General features: G+C 59.1%; 1 protein-coding gene across 1 annotated transcript in view; it reads right to left on the bottom strand.

Moving 5' to 3' along the window:
- The window catches only part of LOC105823003 (UPF0688 protein C1orf174-like), an 11,079-nt gene extending 9,603 nt beyond the window's left edge, over positions 1–1,476 (bottom strand). Inside the window, exon 1 of the mRNA XM_012660080.1 lies at positions 1,396–1,476. Coding sequence (XP_012515534.1) covers positions 1,396–1,410 — 15 coding nt within the window. The 5' untranslated portion in view covers positions 1,411–1,476. The remainder of the gene's footprint in view (positions 1–1,395) is intronic.
- Positions 1,477–18,989: the final 17,513 nt, after the last annotated feature.

The raw sequence follows: 18,989 nt of genomic DNA, 5'->3' as shown, positions 1-18,989 counted from the left end.
GGAGACCAGCCTGAGCAAGACCCCTCTCTACCAAAAACAGAAAAATTAGCTGGGTGTGGTGGCGCACGTCTGTAGTCCCAGCTACTGGGGAGGCTGAGGCGGGAGGGTCGCTTGAGCCCAGGAGCTGGAAGTTGCAGTGAGCTATGATGATGCCACTGCACTCTAGATGGGGTGACAGAGAAAGACTGTCTCAAAAAAAAAAAAAAAAAAGCAGTTGTATACAGTAATATTATATAATACATACTGAAATATACTATATTTGCGATAACCAAACGAAGAAGGGGGTGGGAGCAAAGCCATCTTGGGCTAAGGAAACAACTGCAGATGGTAAAGTAATAATGTTCACACTGTATCGCTGAGTTTGTAACAGCAGTAGATGTATATGTACAACAGAGTATCACAAAAGTGGATAAAGGGAAAACATATAAGAGTAACATTTCTTTATCTCACTGGAATTAACTTGGTACAAATCTGAAGTTGAAGCACATGGTAAAATACGGAGCGACCACTGGAGGCAAAAAATATAGTGAAGGAAAACCAACTTAAAACGCTACATTAGGAAATACTTATGCAAAAGAAAATATTCACTTTAATCCACTTACCAGAGGAACAGGGGAACAAAAAAAGATTTGTAAAAAGAAAACAAAAAGTAAAATGACATGTAAATCTCATTACTGTATATTAATGACACTAAATGTGAACGGGCTAAACAATTCAATCAAAATCAAAATCAGCCCGGATTTTGAAACGATCCAACTCCACGCTGTCTACAGGAGACGCACCGGGTTCACAGACAAACGGCACAAGGAGTGGAACTCAGCAGGGGTCACTCCAGTCCGAGAAACCAGGGGAGCCCAAGCACAGCTCCGAGGCTCCCAGGGACACCCAGGTCGGGTCCCCGTGCACAGGGACCCCTCCCTCCCTAAGCCTCGCCCCACCAGGGACCCTCACCACGCGCCACGCACCGGCATCCCGCGTCAACCTTCCCCACCCTCCAGGGTGGACCCCTCATCGCCCCACTTTCTTGCACATGGCAGCTGTGCCAAGCTGAGGGCCTGGCACGTGACCTCCTCTGGGGGGGCAGCAGCAGCCAGCACTGCCCAAGCGGACCAGCTTGGGGAGGGAGACTAGGAGCCCCCTCTGGCTGGGGGTGTGGTCTGGCCTGGAGCCCCTCCTCCTAGGGGCGTGGCCTGGTACTCCCTCCTCCCAGGGGTGTGTCCTGCAGCCCCCTCCTCGCGGGGGCGTAGCCTGCAGCCACCCCACTCCCTGGGCGAGGCCCAGGCGGAGGCGGCCCGTCGGCCCGAGGCGTCCCAGGGCCTTCTGGGCTCCCCAGACAGCGGGCAACCCGGAGACTCGCGTGTCCCGGCGCAGCCCCGGCCAACCTCGGGCCCTCACCTTCCGGCTCCTCATGAGTGTGCGCGCGCTGCCTCGCCAAGCCCCGCGCCCCGGCCCAGCTTCCCCTGAGCCGCCACCAGACACCCCTCGGCCCGCGGCGCTACGGCGTCTGACGTCAGCAGACAGCCGGCCAATCACGGCCCGGAGTCCCTGGGCATGTGACCCAACAAAGGTGACTCTTTACGTAAACGGGCGGGGCGCGGCTCGGGGAACTTGGGCCCCCGGGCGGGAGCCAGAGCGTGAAGTCTGGCGGCCATCTTCGTGAGGGGCGCACCCCTCTGTGCGTCTTTCTCCGGCATATTTGAGAAGGGCAGGCGGCCATGTTTTTGAGAGGCCGCCCTTCGTTGCCCGTGTCCGCCATGTTTGAGAGGGGCGCACGGCTACATTCGTGAGGGGCGCTCCTCTCGATGCACCTGTGTCCATGTTTGAGCGGGTCGGGCAGGCATGTTTGACAGGGGCGCTCCCCTCGGTGCACGTGTGTCCGCCATGTTTGAGAGGGGCGCCCCCTCGCAGTCCGGGCCCCGCGACCGCAGCCGGCCGGAGGGAGGTGTCGCTCTAGGGCCGCGGGCGCTGCTCTCTGCGGGCCGGGAGGCCCCGTCGCGGTGGGAGCTGAGCTCCGAGCGGGCCCGGCCCCTGTCGCGCGGCCCGGCCGACCGCTGTGGGCTCTGGGGAGTGCCGGCCCGGCCCTGCGCGGTTCTCGTCCCGCCGTGGGGAGCGAGGCGGCGCTGAGGCGGGAACGCGAAGTGTCACCAAGTGTCGCCAATTCACACACACACATGTTCACACACGCACACACATTCATATGCACTCACACGTGCACTTGCTCTCCTACACGCTGACACATGCTGACAAACAGGGTCACATTCGTGGTCGCATTTATACACAAGCTCACACACACACTGACACACATTCATGGTTGTAAGGCTGGCCAAAGACCCCCACAGGCACAGCGACAGCCCCGTGCCCCTTCCCTGCTGGCTTGCAGCCGGGGCCAGACCGCATCCTGTTAGGACTGGCAAAAACAGCTACCCTGGCTGAACACCCTGAGCTCGGCTTCCTGCTCTACCCAGCTGCTGCTGGCAAAGTACTCGGGCTTCAACGACCACATCCTACCGGAATGTTCCAGGACCCCCTTTTTCACCCCACATATAAAAACCCTGCCTTAGTCCTGGGCGGCGCGACTTCTCAGGCCCTGACCTTAGGACCTGTGAACCTCGCCCAGGAGCGCTTTAATAGAGCCACTTGTTTGGCCATAACTTGTGTCCGCTGGTCTCTCCGCCACCGAAAACCTTACAATGGTCATACTTATACGCACATGCTCACACATCTCATGCACATGCTCACATGTTTGCACATGTACATACACATGCTCACGCACACAATCATGCTCACACAGCAAGCACATGCTTACATTTATACACACATTCATACGCACTCATGCGTATGAATACGCACACACACTTATACACACATGCTTATATGCTCATGCTTACACACATACATGCTCTCACATGCTCACACTGCTCACACACATGGTCACATACACGCTCATACACATGCTTACACACTCATACACATGCTTACAATGCGCTCACACTCATGCTCATACACGTGCTCACACATGATTTCACACATGCTCACACATGCTCATGCACATCTGGCATTCATACAACACGCTCACACATTCATACACACATGCACACAGTCACACATTCACTTCCACACATGCTCACACTCTCACACTTGCGCGCTCACACGCTCCCTGCTGAGGCTGCTGGGCCGTCTTCCCCCGGCCCTGTGCTGCTCCCACCTCATTTCCCAGCGCTCAGAGGGGACCAGACAAGCAAGTGATGGCAGGGGGTCCCTTTGAACAGGAAACTCACGTAAGCGCTGCCAGCTGTCCAGAACACCCGAGTGATGCTCTGCACACGCCTCGCCCATCCCGTCCCCCAAGCCTGGGCTCACAGCGAGCTGGGCCAGTGCTTTTACGTCGAGTCCTTCAGAGTTCAGAGTGCTTGTCAGCTGGGGCTTGCTCCTGGCAGCCGATCCTCGGCCCTGCAGGCATGTGTGGTCGTGTGTGAACACCGCACGGCCTGGTGGTGCCCAAAGGGTCCATCCGAGCCTGACCTTCCTGCCCTAGTGTGCCCTGTCCCCCCACTCCCAAGCGAGGATGTGGGTGGCATTCCCAGCGTCCCAGCTGCTCAGGCCTGACGCTGGGCCAGCCCTGCTGGTTCCAGGCTGCGCTGCCCGGCAGGTGGTCCTCCTTCTCCGGCCTGCACACCCGTAGCAGCCAGGGGAGCCCCGATCGGCGACGGCCTGACCCTGCTAAAGTGCTTTGGTGGCTTCCCAGTGTCCAGGACCCAGACCACAGTCCTGACGTGGCCTGTGAGGCCAGCATGTGCCTGGCTGAGGAGCTCCGGGACAATTGCTGAGCGAACCTGTGTGGCGCCTCGAGCTTGCCCACGGTCACTTCTCCCTTCAGACTTGTGTAGCCCAGCGCCCTGCCCCCACCTTGCTGTCCGCGCTGCCCCTCAGCCCCAGCCCCCTGCGCGGCCCCCGCCCCACTTCTCCCTGCCTGAAACCCCCTTCCCCGCCCTCCCACCCCCCTTTTCCTGGCTGATCCATTCCTCAAACATCAACGCAGCTTAAATCCCATGTCTTCAGGGGCGTTCCCAGCTGTGCCGCTGCCCTCCCCAGTAAAATCTGCCATGCAGCTCGTTCAGCTTCTGTGCCTTCCCACCAGGACACGGGGGCAGGTTGGGCTCTTTTCTCTCCCCCGTCCCAGACTGCGGCACATTCATTCATTCATTCAGCACACGTCTGCTGAGTGCCTGCCAGGTGCCAGGGCCTGGGCCGGGCCCAGGGCTGCGGTGGTGGCTGGCTGGGGCCAGATCCTGCCCTGCTGGAGCTTTGTGTCTGGCAGGGAGGTGGGTGTTGGAGTCACCATCCAGACAGCCGTAAGTGTGCGCTAGATACGAGCCACATGGGAGGAGCCACTAGTACGAGGGCACCTCTGGGGGTCCCTGGAGGAAGTGGGGAGCAGGAGGTGACCTGGCCACCGCTCGTCACTCCCCAGGACCCCAGCGCCTGTCCTGCTGACCCGGAGGAAGCAGGCAGCACGTGTAACTGGTGGTGGGCGTGACCTGGAGCTCCGGGCTGGACAGGGGACCCCTCGGGATGGGGCGGGAGGCACGACGTGGCGGTCAGCCGCCCTGCTTCCTGCAGCCCGCCCTGCTCCCAGGCTGCGGTTGAACTGCGCGATCCTGGAGGAAGCACAAAGCCACACGGGGCCAAGGCCGACTCCTTGGCACGTCCTCCGGGTTCCTCGTGTCCCGTGCGTTTCTTCTGATCCACTGCCCCGCCCTCCTAGGGCCCAGCACGATGAGGGGTGCTCAGGACGGCGGGCGTGTGAGGTCTGCGTACCCCGAGCATGTCCCGCCTCCCACGAGGACCATGAGCCCCCAGAGGGCAGGACCCGTGTGCTGCTCACCAACGCGGACCTGCTCGTGGCTACGCAGACATTTGTGCAGTGGGGCCTGGTGTGGTGACCCTCACAGACGGGGCCGTGGGTTCCGGGGAACTTTGTATTCTCGCCCATAGCACAGACTCGCTGCTTAAACACCAGCGTGTTGCAGCTCAGCATTTGCCTTTGACAATCACGGCAGGGCTGGGAGGAAGTTGGAGGAAGTTTCAGGGGCGAGCAGGCAGTAGACTCAGTAACCGCGGCTGCCCGGGCCAGAGCACGTCATTGTTGCCTTGTACTGCCCACAGGTGGTGGCCCTAGGACACTCTGCCCTGTAGTTTAAAGAACAAGTGAGAGAGAGGGGGAGGGAGGCGGGAGAGAGAGAACAAGCGAAAAAGAAAGCTCACAGCCTGCTTTTTAAATGTTCTTTTTTAATTGACCTGAATAAGCATTTTCTTAATAGTCCACCCTCTCCTTCCCTGTCCTCTGCCTGACCCCTCAGGGGGACAGCGTCTGCTGCGGGAACACGCCTAATTCCTCACTTGGCCGACCGCTCGAACTTGCCAAGGTCCTACGAGGCGCGAGGGTGTTGAAAAGGGCGACGCGCAGGCTGAGCCTCTCGGGGCTCCCTGAGGGGAGATGCCACTAATTTCACGGGGTCTCTGTGGGGTCAGGTGGGGTCAAGACAAGCTTGCTGGTGTTGGCGCTGCCGGAACTGGGCTGTAAGTGCGTGGGAAATGTCAGCGCGCAGGACGGGGAGGAGGGCGGGCAGGGCCGGCGCGTGGAAGTGGGCGGCCGGGAGCCAGGTGCCTCCCACGCCGGGGGCTCTCGGGCTAAGCATGAATGGAATTCTTGTAGCCTACTTTGCAGACTGATCAATAGTCTGTGACATTAAAATGTTTGAGTGCGGTAGGCCATTTTCTGCTTCAAATGTCCTACAACCTGCTGGGATCAGCACACCGCGGCGGGTCGATCGCACCTGCTCCTGCTTCAGTGGGCTCGTGATGGATGGAAGTTTGTTAACCGCGGCCCCACTCGGTGGGCTCGCGGGCCTGCCGGGGTTCCTGAGAGTGTCCTCCCAGGCCCACGGTCCATTCCGTCTCCTCTTTGCCCCTTCGCAGGAAACTTGGGGCGTTCCTTGTTCAGTTTCTTGATATCGTTTTTGTTTTTTTTCTCATTCACTTGTCTTCTAATTCTTGGCTTCTGTCTTTTGCCTGCAATTGTGCATGTTCTAAAAACCTAATTGTGCTTCTGTTTTTATTGATAGCAGCTCAAAGTCACTTTGGTAAGGAGCGTAGACGGTACAAAGGGAAACCTTACGCACCACCACGTCCCGCCGACGTGGGCCCGTGGCCACGCACCAGGGCAGACCAGGAGCTGCCCGGACATCTCCACGCCCCGCGGCTGCCGCCACAGTCCACTCATTTCACTCCTCGGACATTCCTCGCCTCCTCCTCGCGCCCTGTGTGCGTGGTAAGGATGCTGCAGGCCACGAGGGGACGCGCAGGGCCTGGAGCTGGCGGGCTTGGCCCTGCTCGGGAGGGGCGTGCGCTTCCGACAGCAAAGCCGGTGAGGAAGACTGCGAGGCTGTTGAACTTTGGGAAACACCGTAGTCTCCGCTTGCCCCGGCAACGAAAGGCACATACTCCACTCGGGCATTAATGAAACTGCAGATCAGAGGGGAACATTCACATCTGAACTCCAGCGTCGTCTGGGCACAGGGCTCCCGAGCCGGGGGCCGCGGCGCCTCTCTCTGCCAGCTCCCCGGCGGGATCACAGATGCAGTGAGTGGCCTTTGAATAAAGGCCTGGGATTTGCAGAGCCTGGAACAGGCTAAATTTCCAGCTAGATGAAAAAAATGCCATTTATGAGAACCTCTGGGTAGACAGGAAGAAAAACAGCACCAAAGCCGTATTTTGAGAGCCCCCCGCCTATTTTGAGAGCCCCCCGCCTTCAACAAGGGCGGGGTTGGGAGCGGCCTCGGAGCGTATCAAAGACGAGCGAGGTTCAGACCGAGAAAGGGGGCGTGTGAATCAGTCTCCCACGGACTCACTTCTTCCTCCCACTCACAAACGTTTCCGCACCCGGCACCCTTTTGGCTCGTTTGGCCGAACATCAGGGGCCGTCAGGGGCAGCCGCCAGGGCAAGGGCGTTTGCCCATAAGATGATGGTCATTGACGGGCCGTGGCTTTCCCTCCACACAGGTGGCCTTTCAGCCGTTCAAAAGAGCAGCGGCTGACAGGCGGCGTTTGCTTTCGGAGGTGTGGGCCGCCGGGGTTTTTCGTCAGCAGCGTTTGTTTCAGAAACAGGACTGGGTCCGGGTGGGGTCCGCCCTGCTCTGCGGGCACAGGGAGCAGAGTGGCGAGTGCCCGTCTCTGCTCTCTCTGGCTTCCCCTCTGCACGAGGAATTTCCTCGAAGGGCGTTTTCCTGCTCAGGAGTCTGTGGCTGGCTTCCCTGTCATGCCGTTTCCCGAGAATCCAGAGCAGATTCAGGTCAGTGCGTCTCGAGGCAGCTAAATGCTGGGAAAATGGCGCTGTACCCAAATGTAAGTGGCACTGCCGGGGTTACCTGCCGCCCGTTCACAGTGGCTGACAGGTGTGAACTAATGTCGAGGACGTAACCTTGCTTCTCGGGTGGCAGCGGTGCCAAGGCTGGCTCGCTCCCCGCCTCTCTCCCGGCTGTCGGGTGAAGCGGCTTCACCTTGTCTTGCCCTAGTGCGAGCCCCCCGCTGCCGCGTGCTCCGCAGAGTCTGGGCACGAGACAGAAGCGGGGCCTGAGTCGTTATCTGGTCTCCACGTGGGTCTCGGGGCTCGTGGGGCGTCGGCTCATGTACGAGCAGCAGCTATCGAGGTTGGTGCTTTGTCTCTGATTTTTACGGCAGAACCTTCTGGGATTCTTGGACATTCTCTAGCTAATTCAGCCAGAGGTGAAAGGTGGGGATAATTTTTTCCTTGGATTTCTCGGTTCCAGTATATATAACTTTAGTTTTCCGAAAGGTGGAATTATACCAGATCAGGGCGTTGGGGAAAGATACTCGCTCCCGTTCTCTCAGTTTCGGCTCTTGTACACGCACCACACTCAGCCAGAGCCCAGGCTGACCACAGAGTTAAAGGACAGTCCACGCAGGCGTCACCGCTGATGCCAATCACAAGCGGGGCGTCCCCAAGACCACCCTCCGGTTTGACAATTCCCTGGGACGCACGGAACTCACCGAAATTGGTTCTGCTCACGATTATGGCTTCTTGTGGGGAAACAACACTGATCTTGTTCAACCACAGGGAGGGAGGCGTAGGGCAGTGTCCAGGAAAAGCACGCAGAGCGCAGCTCCTGTTGTCCCCACCCCGTGGGTCAGGATTGGCGCCACGTGTGACAACGCATACACGCATCACCAACCAGGGAGCTCCCTGGGCCTCAGTGTCCAGAGCTTGTTAGAGTCTCATCATGCAGGCACGACTGGGCGCCTGGCTGCCCGCGTGGTCAGTCTTAGGCTCTGCATGGCCTGATCCCACGTGGCCCAAAGCCTCCACCCTCAGTCACGTGGTCGGTCTTTCTGGTGTGGCCGGCCCCACCAAAATCACATCACTGGACCCGCCAGGGTGGCCCAATGCCCCAGGCAAACAGTGACACTCCCACCAGCCAGGACATCTTAGAGGTCACCTGCCAGCAGCTGAGAACAAAGGTCAGGCCTCTTTTTTGATAAAATTAAATTTTTGCCACTTACACTCTTGCACACAAGCACACAAAGGAGAAAATGAAATAAAACGTTCCCGGGTGGGTCCGTACCACCCCTCTTTGTGGGCTGGCTGGAAGTTCCTTCTCTCTTTTTTCCTAATTTCTGTTGAAATTCCCTGGAACTAATGCCTATTGTACGTACCTGCTTACAAAGAGAAAGGTTTTATAAAACGTTTTTCCTCTCAGGAAAAGAAGGCACCCTGCCTTTTTTCTCAGTGAGAGAGAAATGTTCTTTTGAATAATTTTTTAATTTACTAAAAAATTTTTGATTCTATTGCTAAGGGGATGCCACCTTCCTGCAGAGAGGCTCACGGATAATGTTGTTTTAATATTTGCGCTGCTCCAAAGCGAGGGCTGCCACGCCCAGGGAGCCGCACTGTGGGGGTCTGTGCAGGGACTCCCCCCTTTTCACCGAGATGACAAAAGCGGGTCCCCAGGCTGAGCAGGCCCAGCCTCCTCCCTGCCCAAGACCATGGGAGCCCGGCCCCAGCCGCTTCTGCCACACAGAGATCAGCCTGCCCTGTTTACTGAAAAATGCATCATCCTGGCCCCATAGAGGTGTTGCTGGTGTTCATTTCTCCTGGGGTTGTAAAAAGTCAAGCACTTTAAGGTCAGCAGAATTTTGTTGGCTCTGCGCACACAGCACCTGAGACTGTGGTTCTTATTGTCACCTGCAGGGCAGAGGGCTGCGTCCAAACGGTGGTGTTTTCAGCCAGAAGTTCCCAGGGGGCTTTTCCAAGCAGTGGCTTTTAAAACTCTGCTGCTGGGACTCTCAGCGCCAGAGACATCTGACCCCTTGAGACAGCAGGTGAGCCTGTGGTCCAAGCTCGGAATTTCCAGGTACCTCCTGCATCCCGGGGGTCTCCTGAGGACGGTATCAGAAGCTGCTGGTGCCCCAGCCTTGCACGTGCAGCCACCCCGACCTCAGGACAGCACTGGGCTCTGACCTTTGCAGAGAATAGGGTGTCCCCCTGCAAAGGCGGCTGGCCTGGGGGTGGAGGCGGATGTTCTGGGGCAGGAGGAACCCCTGGCTGATGATGACCAGCCTGTGCAAGATGCTGGGGACCTCCTGGCGGCTCAGCCCCGCTGACGGGGGCGGGTGTGATGGTGTCCTCGTGTTCTGTGAGCACCTCCACTTGTGCCCGCACTGTTCGAAGCCTCTTCTGTGCATCATCTCTCGTGATTCTCCCAACAACCCTGCCAGACAGGTTCTTTCATTGCCCCCATTTACACCTGGGGAAACTGAGGCATGGAGGAGGTTGTAACTTGCCCAAGATCACACGGCAAGGAGGTGCTAAAGTCAGGATTTGGACTTAGACTCTCCTCACTTCCCCTCCCCCCCATATGGGTCTCTCAGGGCCAGCCTGTCCCTGGGGAGGGCTCCGGTGCTGAGCCAGCACTGGGTGGAGGGTGACCTGCTGGAAGGCCACCCCTGGGTCTTCTCACCCAATGGAAGCAGCCTGGAGTCTCTGGTCCCCGACACCAGGGGGCAGGGCGAGACAGGAGAAAGGGCAGTGGGCGCTTGCAGGCAGCGCGGGCCTCGCGGCCTTTCCCTGGGACACCAGCTGGCCCTGCCTCTCAGGCAGCCCTGGCGGGGGGTGCCGGGCATGGCTGGGCCACTGAGGGGCAGAGAAAGTGGCTCATTTTCTAAGCCCGTCAGGACCCTCCTACTGGAGTGAGCAGCAGCTGCCTCTGGGGAATACGTGAATTCCCGGCTTCTCCGGTGTCCAACACCTTGGCAAGCGCCGGGGAGCGAAATCAGCGCATTAAAAGTGTATTGGCAGGAAGCGGCAGCTGCTTCCAGCACGGGGCTTATCACGCAGGGAGCTCGCCCGCCAGGCCGCCCCGTCCTGGGAGACCCGAGCTCCGGTCTGGAAACTGTTAATCCCTCGTAACCACCACTCTCTCCCTGGCTCTCCCCAGCCGCGTCTGAGCCAGGGAGGGGTCTGCGTGTGCCCTGTGGGTGCCACACTGCTGTGCGGGGCTTTACCCCACGGGGCCTCCTGGGTGGAGCTTGTCTTGCCCCAAACACGACACGTGCTGCCCGGGGACCTGTCACCTGTGCCGTGTGCGGGCCCAGCCCCTCTTCTGGGTCCCTCAGGAGTCTCCTATGACGGGACCTTGCCACTGAGGGGACCAAGCCTCGGCCCCCACGTCCACGGGGCCCAGCCCACTGAAACCTGTGGCCCAGCTAGGATCAGGGTGCAGGCTGGGGCGTCAGGCTTTCCCTCTGTTCTGCGATCCACAGCCCCGTGGGCGTTTCCCCAGACAATACCTCATCTCCCCTGAGGTCCCCAGTTCACCATGTGGAGGGAGCTCAGGCATCCGCTGGGCCAAGTCCCTCCTTTACAGATGAGGAAACTGAGGCCCAGTCCTGGAGTCTGTGTGTCTGTCTCCTTTTAGCGGGGGGCTGCGTTCTTCTCCTGGCCTCTGTCTCACCCGCCTACTTGTCCCCTCTGCTTCCTGGTCTGAGTCACCGTCTGCAGCTAGCAGGAGAGGACCCCGCGGCGAGTTCGTGTTGCTGTGGCCACGTTGGTCAGGAGGAAACAGACAGGCACCATCTCAAGACCAAGTGTGCCCAGATATGTGGCCCAGCATTATTCTGGATGTTTCTGCCGGGGTGATATAGCTGAGACTGACACTCAAGTGGGCAGACTTTGGGGGAAGCAGGTGGGCCTCATCCAACCAGGCGACGGCCTTTGCAGAGCAAGACACTGGCCTGCCGTGCAAGGGGCCTCCGCAGCCCCGGCCCTTCCCAGTCTCCAGCCTGTTGGCCGCCCTAACCGCACAAGCCAACTCCTCGCGTGAATCTCTCCGTGTACACAGACGGTCCCCAACTTTCATGATGGCTCGACCTACAGTCTTTGGACTTTAAGTTGGTGTTTTCAGCTGTGTCCCTTAATGGCGAGTACGCAGGCAACACCTCTGGTTCCCACCGCTATGCAGTATGCGATAAACCACAAGGTATTCAGCATTTATGACGAAACAGGCTTCGTGTTAGACGGTTTTGCCCAGCTGTAGGCTGCTGCAGGCGTTCCGAGCGTGTTTAACGCAGGCGCGGCTGAGCCGTGGTGTTCAGCAGGTTGGGCGTACCAAATGCATTTTCGACGCACGGTATTTTCAATTTAGGGTGGGTTTATGGGGTGCAACCCCACAGTAACCCGAGGAGCGTCTGTGCACACATCCCGTTGGCTCCGTTTCTCTGGGAAGCCCTCACAGACCTGGCGGAGGGGAGGCGCTGGGGAAGGTCTGAGAAGCAGCCGCGCCCAGAGCTCTCCAGTGCCCCCCGCAGACTCGGCCCTGCCCTGCCTGTGCGGTGACATCAGGACTGTGGCTGAGTGTGTGTGTGTCATCTCATGGTCAGGAGGGATGTGTAGGTCCTTGCACCATGGCAGTGACAGCTGTGTCGCCGTGACCTCACAGACCAGGAAAACTTTACTGCGCAGTGCACACGTCGTGCCCTGTCCCGGGGCCTGCGGTCCCCCTTCGTGTCTAACCCTGAGGGAGGCCTGTAGTTTTCCCAGCGTTGTTCCGGCTGTGGCCCCTCACCCCTGCTCCAGCGCCGGCCATGGCTCGCCAGCTCCTTCCCCCGGCCCCACATGGCGCTGCGGCCGTCACAAGCCTCCCCGGACTCACAAATGCCCTCAGCGAGGGAAAGGACGAGAGAATCTTGACTCTCGTGGTCCTCGAGAGTCTGTCGGCCCCTCCCTCCCACGGGGCCTTCACCGACGGCTGCCCACGTGCCCAGCCTGCGGTGACCCTCCCCATCCCGAGAAGTCAGACACCTGCATCTCTCTCCCCCACCAGAAGGCTGGAGCGACTCGCTGACACCATCCCTGCTGCCCAGACGGGGCTCTGACAGCGATGAACGTGTGAGGTTCCAGGGAGTGGAAGTGGAACTGTGACCCCGGGTCCTGGTGGCCGCTGTGAGGACAGCCAGACACCACGGTCAGCACGGTGGCTGCAGCAGGCCCTCCATAGCGCCTGTGCCAGGTGAGGTGCCACATGGGGCCTAGACACACGTGGCCTCAGCTCCTAGGATGCCCCTGGTGCTCCAGCTTCCCACCTGCTCCCAGGCTTCCGAATGGGGGGTGTTAGTGGCTCCCCTCTTCGGAATGCAGACCCTCCCTCCCCCAGACACCCCCACATTTGTAAAGACTATCGTTCCTACATGGAGCCCCCTTTCCTGAAATTCGTGGGGTGACTCTGTGTTCTTGTCTGAGCCTAGACTAGTGCACGCGGTGAGGTGTCTCAGGGTGTGAGGTGCTAGCAGAGGTCACGCCGGCAAGGAGAAGCCGCTCCTGTTGGTCCCAGCCTCTCCCGCTTGCAGTGTGCTCCGGCGTGGTCTCTGTGTCACCTAACAGAAGAGCAGAGGGCGGTGTGGGGTGAGGGGAGCTTCCTGCCTACTCCCGACGGTTCCCTCCCAGTGGCCTCGCCCTGGGCCCTCGCTGCTCCCCACGAGCGGGCGAACCTCCTGGTGGTGGGTGTCGGCCTTGGTCCACCTCTGCCGACTGATGCAGACAAAATCTGAGAGGCCTCGGGGACTGGATGGGCCCCACCGGACGGGGGTGAGGCGGAGGGTGAGTGTGCCTTCCACCAGGCCTGCACGCTGACCGGACCCTGAGAGCTGGCCCAGCGCTGCCGCGTGTGTGACCGCAGTGAGCGCGCGGTTCTGTCTGTCGGCTCACTTGTCATGTTTCCTGTTTGGTTCAAAACTTGGGTGGGAGAGGGGTGACGTTATCAAAGACCTTGACAACAGGCAGATTCTGAAAGAGCATTTTAAAGCCATCCACTGTCTGTCCTCCACTTTGGTCTTTCCCTGTTTTAAACAGAACACGGCTCTGGTTCTGGAAGCTTGAGATCGAGCCTGAGCTCTGCCGCTTATTAGCCGTGTGGCCTGGGGATGCTCAACTTCTGAATCCCCAGATCCCTGAAGTAAAATACAGATAAGAATCCTTTCCACTGATGTTTTCTGAATGAAATGAGAGTGTGGGTGGACGGTTCCTTTGCAGAAATGCCCCATCCTCGCCCCTGATGTTGACCAGAGGACGACACCGTGTGGGAACCACAGATGTCCACCTGCGTGTCAGGTGACTCAGGAGGAAGGGGCTCTGAATGGCAGGAAATTTAGAAACCACGGAGACTAACTTGGTTCGCTTACGTTTCCTTTTTCTGTGTGCACGGTGAGGGAAATACGGTAGGAAACAATCTCTAAGTCTAAAAGAGTTTTTAAAAAAATTTGAAAACAAAATTATAGGTGATAAGAAAGCATGATGTTAAAGTTTCACTGGCGGTATTTTTTATCCTTTCTTCGTGGTCTCAGCTAATGCTCTGCCTGGACTGATGCACTGTGTGATTTATTCCAGGCAGATTCAGACAGATCCGAGTTAGAATTTTAGGTTCAGCTCTGCAACTGCCGCCGTGTGAACCTGACCACATCATTAATCCTTTTGAGCCTCAGTTTCCATATCCGAGGTGGGGATGACACCTGTCCTTGCTCTCTGGCTAGCAGGTGACAGGGACTATCGGGTCAAGCCAAAGACAGGGATGCAGACTCCGTGACCGCAGACCCCCGGGCCCAGCCTCCATCTTCCATGTGGGCTTCAGCCTGCAGTTCCAAGTGGGGGTAAGATTGGCAGAAGCTCAGGGCCGCATCCTCCCCGACCTCCCCAATCCCAGCCACCTGGGAGCGCCTGCAATCGCTGCACTGATTGGGTCTTGTGCCCTGTCCATAGCCAATCATCGGTGCCAGGGGACGGCTGGAGCTGATTGGCCAGGCCTGCTGGGGGTGGAGTCAGCTCCATCCCAAGGATGCCCAACGGCAGGAAATTGCACTGGGCGCCCAAACATGAAAGTCGCTGTGCTGCTTCTACGCACAGAGAAGGCACCTGCCATGCTTGGAAAGGGACAGGCACTTAGGAGCCTCAACGGACTGAATTCTCCTCTCCTTGTTTCCCTCCCTTTAGGGTCAGCTGCTCTCTGGGGCTAACCAGGCTGGGTCGGAGGGTGCTGGCATTCCGAAGGGCCCTTCTTCAAATCCTAATACGATGGAGCCTCTTGTCCCACAGAGACAGGCTGGTCGGTTCTCCTCCTCCTCGGCTTTGTGCAGGGCGCCACGGAAGGCCGCCCAGGAAAACACTGGACTGAGACAGCCTTTGCGCGGTGTGGGGAGTCGGCGCTTCGCCTCTGTTTTCAGAATAAGCACCTGCGCTTCTGCTCAGGGGGATGAGACACAGTCTCCGGAGGCACTTTGCTGACATCCACGCAGCAGAGTTCCCCGGAAACTCTTCGGCTAATAATCCCAGGTCGGATTCTCATCCAAATCCACCTGCAGCAGACGGCCCGGAGTGCTGGACTGACGGCAGGTTGTGACCACACAGAGGCGGCCAGGAGCCCTCGAGAAGGTGTTAATGGCACAGGGATTTATTTCTAGGGTCACCACTCTTGGGCTTGGCAAAGAGGAGGCAGGGGGCTGTTCTGGGCGGCCGGCTCAGAGCACAGGGTGCCCCAGGGCTCCTCGTCCTCCCAGCGAGACGCCCGTTTTCCTCCCTCACCTCTGGACCCTTCAGGAGATCTGCCAGTGACAAAGGGCTCGCCCTCTCCAGGGCTATTTGTGGCTTTGCTGCTCACGCGGGTCTCCCACGCGGTTCGGAGGAAGCCTTTGTGTGCCAGGAAGGCGTCAGTGGAGGAATAACTCCTGCCACTTAATCCCAGCCCACGGCATCAGCTGCTTTTGCCGTGACAATCTTTTCCCTTTTCTGAATAGGGATGAAAGTCATCTGTATCCAGACCCCTGTCATGCTTAAGAACCGCGGTGGTGGGGGGTGGCGCTCCTCCCTGCTCAAGGAGCTGATCCTCTGCAAGGGGGCACAGGGTGGGGGGCCCGGGGCTGGGAGTATCTCGAGACCACCACGTTCTCTCTGCCACTTTACCTGGTGACCGAGGAAATGTCGATGGGTGGCTGGCTGGGACACTAGGCAGCGGAGGACGAGTGACCTCAGGAGCTGTGCGCCTACTCACATTCCACGGGTGCTTTGAGCGACAGATGGAACTGTGGAGAAAGATCCAAACGCAAGCCACCTTCTCTGTGCTACAAAGGGGCTGCCACCAGCTCCACGGAGCCCTGGAGGAAGAGATGAAGATGCCAAGCTGTCCAGTCCCTGCGGCACTTTGAGCTTGTAGGAGCAGGTTCCTGCCCCGGGCATCTTCCCAGCCTGCTGCCCAGGCTCTTGGTTTCTGCGCCCACCCCCTGTAACACAGCTGGCCTGGGTGCACTCTGCATGTCTGAAGCAAGAAGTTCCTACATTTCACGCCCACCTGTGCCACCTGCCCCCAGGTGTTCACTGACCAGCACCTTCCCCTGCCCAGTTCTGCAGGTTTGAGGCAACAGTGGGCACTGATACTCCAAGGGAACTTGGAGATGGCAACCAGCCCCGGCCCCTGCAGCCAGATCACAGCAGGAAGGTCTCCTAAAACCATCTTGATTAAGCTCAACACACCAGCCCCGGCCTCTGTCAGGGAGGTGATGGGCTGGAAGGGGCCCAGGGAACTTTCTAGGGACAGAAAAGTCCTGCTGTGCCTCTTATTTTGGGTGGTGATTACAAGAGAAGGTGAGTGGCTGCCTGTGAAGCGCCAGATGGTACCTGGCACATAGTAGGCACTTGCGGATGGTCACTTCCTTCTTCCTCAGTGTGCAGATGAGGAAACCAAGGCACCAAGGCACTAAGCGACTTCCCAGGCCCCAGCCCTCAGCACCCACGGCCTGGACGCTGCCTCGTCCCCACCTTTGCAGAGTCACACCTTGTCCTGCCAGGTGGCCATCTGGGTCCCACTCTCCTCTTCCTCCCCAGTGACGCACCAGGGTCTGGCCACATCCTTCGATGTCATGTGGTGTGGGTCAGTGGGTTGACTCCATGCAAGGGACGCAAGCCAGACGCAGGCCTGGGTCAGGCCGTGAGGCGGGGTGTGCGGGCCTGGCCTCCCCCAACATCCCAGCCCCCTGCAGAGCACCTGGGAGAAACGGGCCTTGTCACTTTTCTGCACCAGGTGATGTCTGGAAACGCCGGCTGCCCCGCGATTGAGGCCCCTGGGCCTGTGGGATTTGTGGCCCCCTGGCCTGGGTGGCATCTGTTTGCTTGGAGAAGGGGGAGCCTGGTCCCAGCTGGCGTGTGGTCCAGGGTCACTTGGGGACAGCCCTTCCCATTGTACTCCACGCTGCCCTGGTGATGGACGGATGGATTATGTAAGATACTTGCAGAGTCTGAGGGATTAAGAAAAAGTCTGAAGTCCTTGTAGACGCTCTGACAGCTGCTGGCTGAGCCAGGACGGCTCCGACGAGGCCCTTTTGAAGTCGGCCCTCCCAGGGACCCGCTGGAGCAACTGACCTGGGGTGGCTGTGGGGAGCCAGCCAGGTGGGACGACAGCAGGGACTGACCCCTCCGCTCCTTCCTCCTCCTCCTCAGGAGCCCTGCCTCCCCGCCCAGTGCTGGGCCTAAGTTATCTGTACCTCCTGCCGGGAGGCGTCCCCCCGCACAAACCCTCCAGACGCTTCTTAAGCAGTGTCTCTGCGCCTGGCCTTGCCTGCCGGCGTGGGCGAGGAGTGACGGGTAACTCTTCCAGCTGTCAGCACCGGGAGAACAAGGGACCCGGAGGGGACATTCTGAGCGGTGGGAGGAATGAGGTGCGCGGGTTTGGAGAGGGTCTCGGCCTCTCTCTGGTCTGTTCTCACTGCTGGTTGTCTTCCAGCGAGCTGCCACCACCACCGGGAGGTTCCATAGCCCCCAGCCAAGGCCACGATGTGTCCCCTGCCTGCTCCCTGACCGCATCCCTCCTCTGGTTGAGGGGCTCTGTCCTCCCAGCCACTCAGGCCAGAACGAGCAGTCATGGCCACTCGCGTCCCCTCCTGGCCCCCCAGCGAGTCAGCCACTGTTTCTGCTGTTCACGGCTAGAGGGCCCCTCCCCCAATCACTCCGCCCGGGACGTCCTCACTACTTCCTGGGTCTCAGCGAATCGTGCCAAGTCTCTCTCCAACCGGATGACAAATGCCTTTCTTGGTGGGGACCATCTGGAATCCTTTCCCAAGTCCCGACAGTCTGTAACGAGGTTCCACATTCCTAGAAGATGCTTGATGCTGGCTGAGCCCAGTTCAGTGACGCTGTCCTCCTGGACACCCGTCCTGGCCCCAGGGTGGGCTCTGCACCTCTGCCTCCCACCCCCCGGGCCTGCCGCAGGGCGCTCTGCACACAGGTGACCTTGGTACCTTGGTCAAGTCTTTTCCTCCATCCAGACCTGGGGCTTCCGGAGGGCAGGGCCAAGTGTCATTCCCAGTGTGCCCCGGGGCTCAGCCAGGGCCACTTCTATGCTGGAGGTTTGGATGGAACTTTCCGGGGAGCTCGGTTCTCTGTCTCTGAGGTGGGTGCTGCGACTGGGAGGCAGGTGGGGGGCGTCTCTGCCTTCTTTATCTTCCTCCAAGGTCACTGCCATGTCGCTGAGTCCTGTGTGTGATTTTACCAGCTCAAACCCTCCCTTCGCTCAGCGCCATGTCCACACCCTCTCGCCTTGCGTACCCCCAGCTGGGCCGTGGGTGCTGCGTCTGTGTCCTCACGTCCTCTTTCCTTAGACAAGCGACAGTGTCTCCACTAGGCCTGGGTTTCCAGGTGCAGCTACGTGGCAAGAGCTCTCTCTGTGTGACATGTTTAACTCATGCCACCCCCACGTGGCCCTGGGAGGGGCAGCTGCAGCTCCAGCGGCGCCGTCCACAGACTCGGGAGATGATGAGGGAGAGGTGCTCAGGGTACCTGGAGCTGTGAGGCCACAGGGAGGGAGCAGATTTGGAGGCCTTTGGGGGCAAACAGACACGAGTCCCCAGGACACTACTGTCCTAATTTTGGAGGTGAACTCGGACACCGAGGGGATAAACCATCTGCCCACAGAGTCCAGACATGGTGGGGGGTGTGAAGCCAGGCCTCATGGCACACATGCATGGCCAGCGTTGCCCTCTTGGTTTGAGGAGGCCGGACAAGAGGTCACCGTACTGGTTTCCTGTCACTGCTGGGACAAATTGCCACCAGCTCAGCCGCCCAAAGTGAAGCAACTTAGTTCTCTTGGGGTCTGGAGGTCAGAAGTCTACGGTGGGTCCTCAGGGCTGTGTTTCTTCTGGGGATTCTAGAGATTTCCTTGCCTTTCCAGCTTCTAGTGCCGCACGCCTGGGCCCGTGGTCCCTCCCTCCTGTGGCATAGCCAGCCCCCAAGCAGCGTCTCTCGCGCTCTGCCCCCACCCCTCCCGTAAGAACATTGTGTGACCACGCTGGGCCCACCCAGAAGATCCAGCACAATCTTCCTGTGTTAGTCAGCTACCTCCAGGGAAACAGAACCGACAGGATACACGCTTTTCTCCCCG

Source organism: Propithecus coquereli, unplaced genomic scaffold, assembly GCF_000956105.1.
Source record: "Propithecus coquereli isolate 6110/MARCELLA unplaced genomic scaffold, Pcoq_1.0 Scaffold651, whole genome shotgun sequence".
NCBI classification, from domain to species: Eukaryota; Metazoa; Chordata; class Mammalia; order Primates; family Indriidae; genus Propithecus; species Propithecus coquereli.
This window is presented reverse-complemented; position numbering and strand designations above follow the sequence as displayed.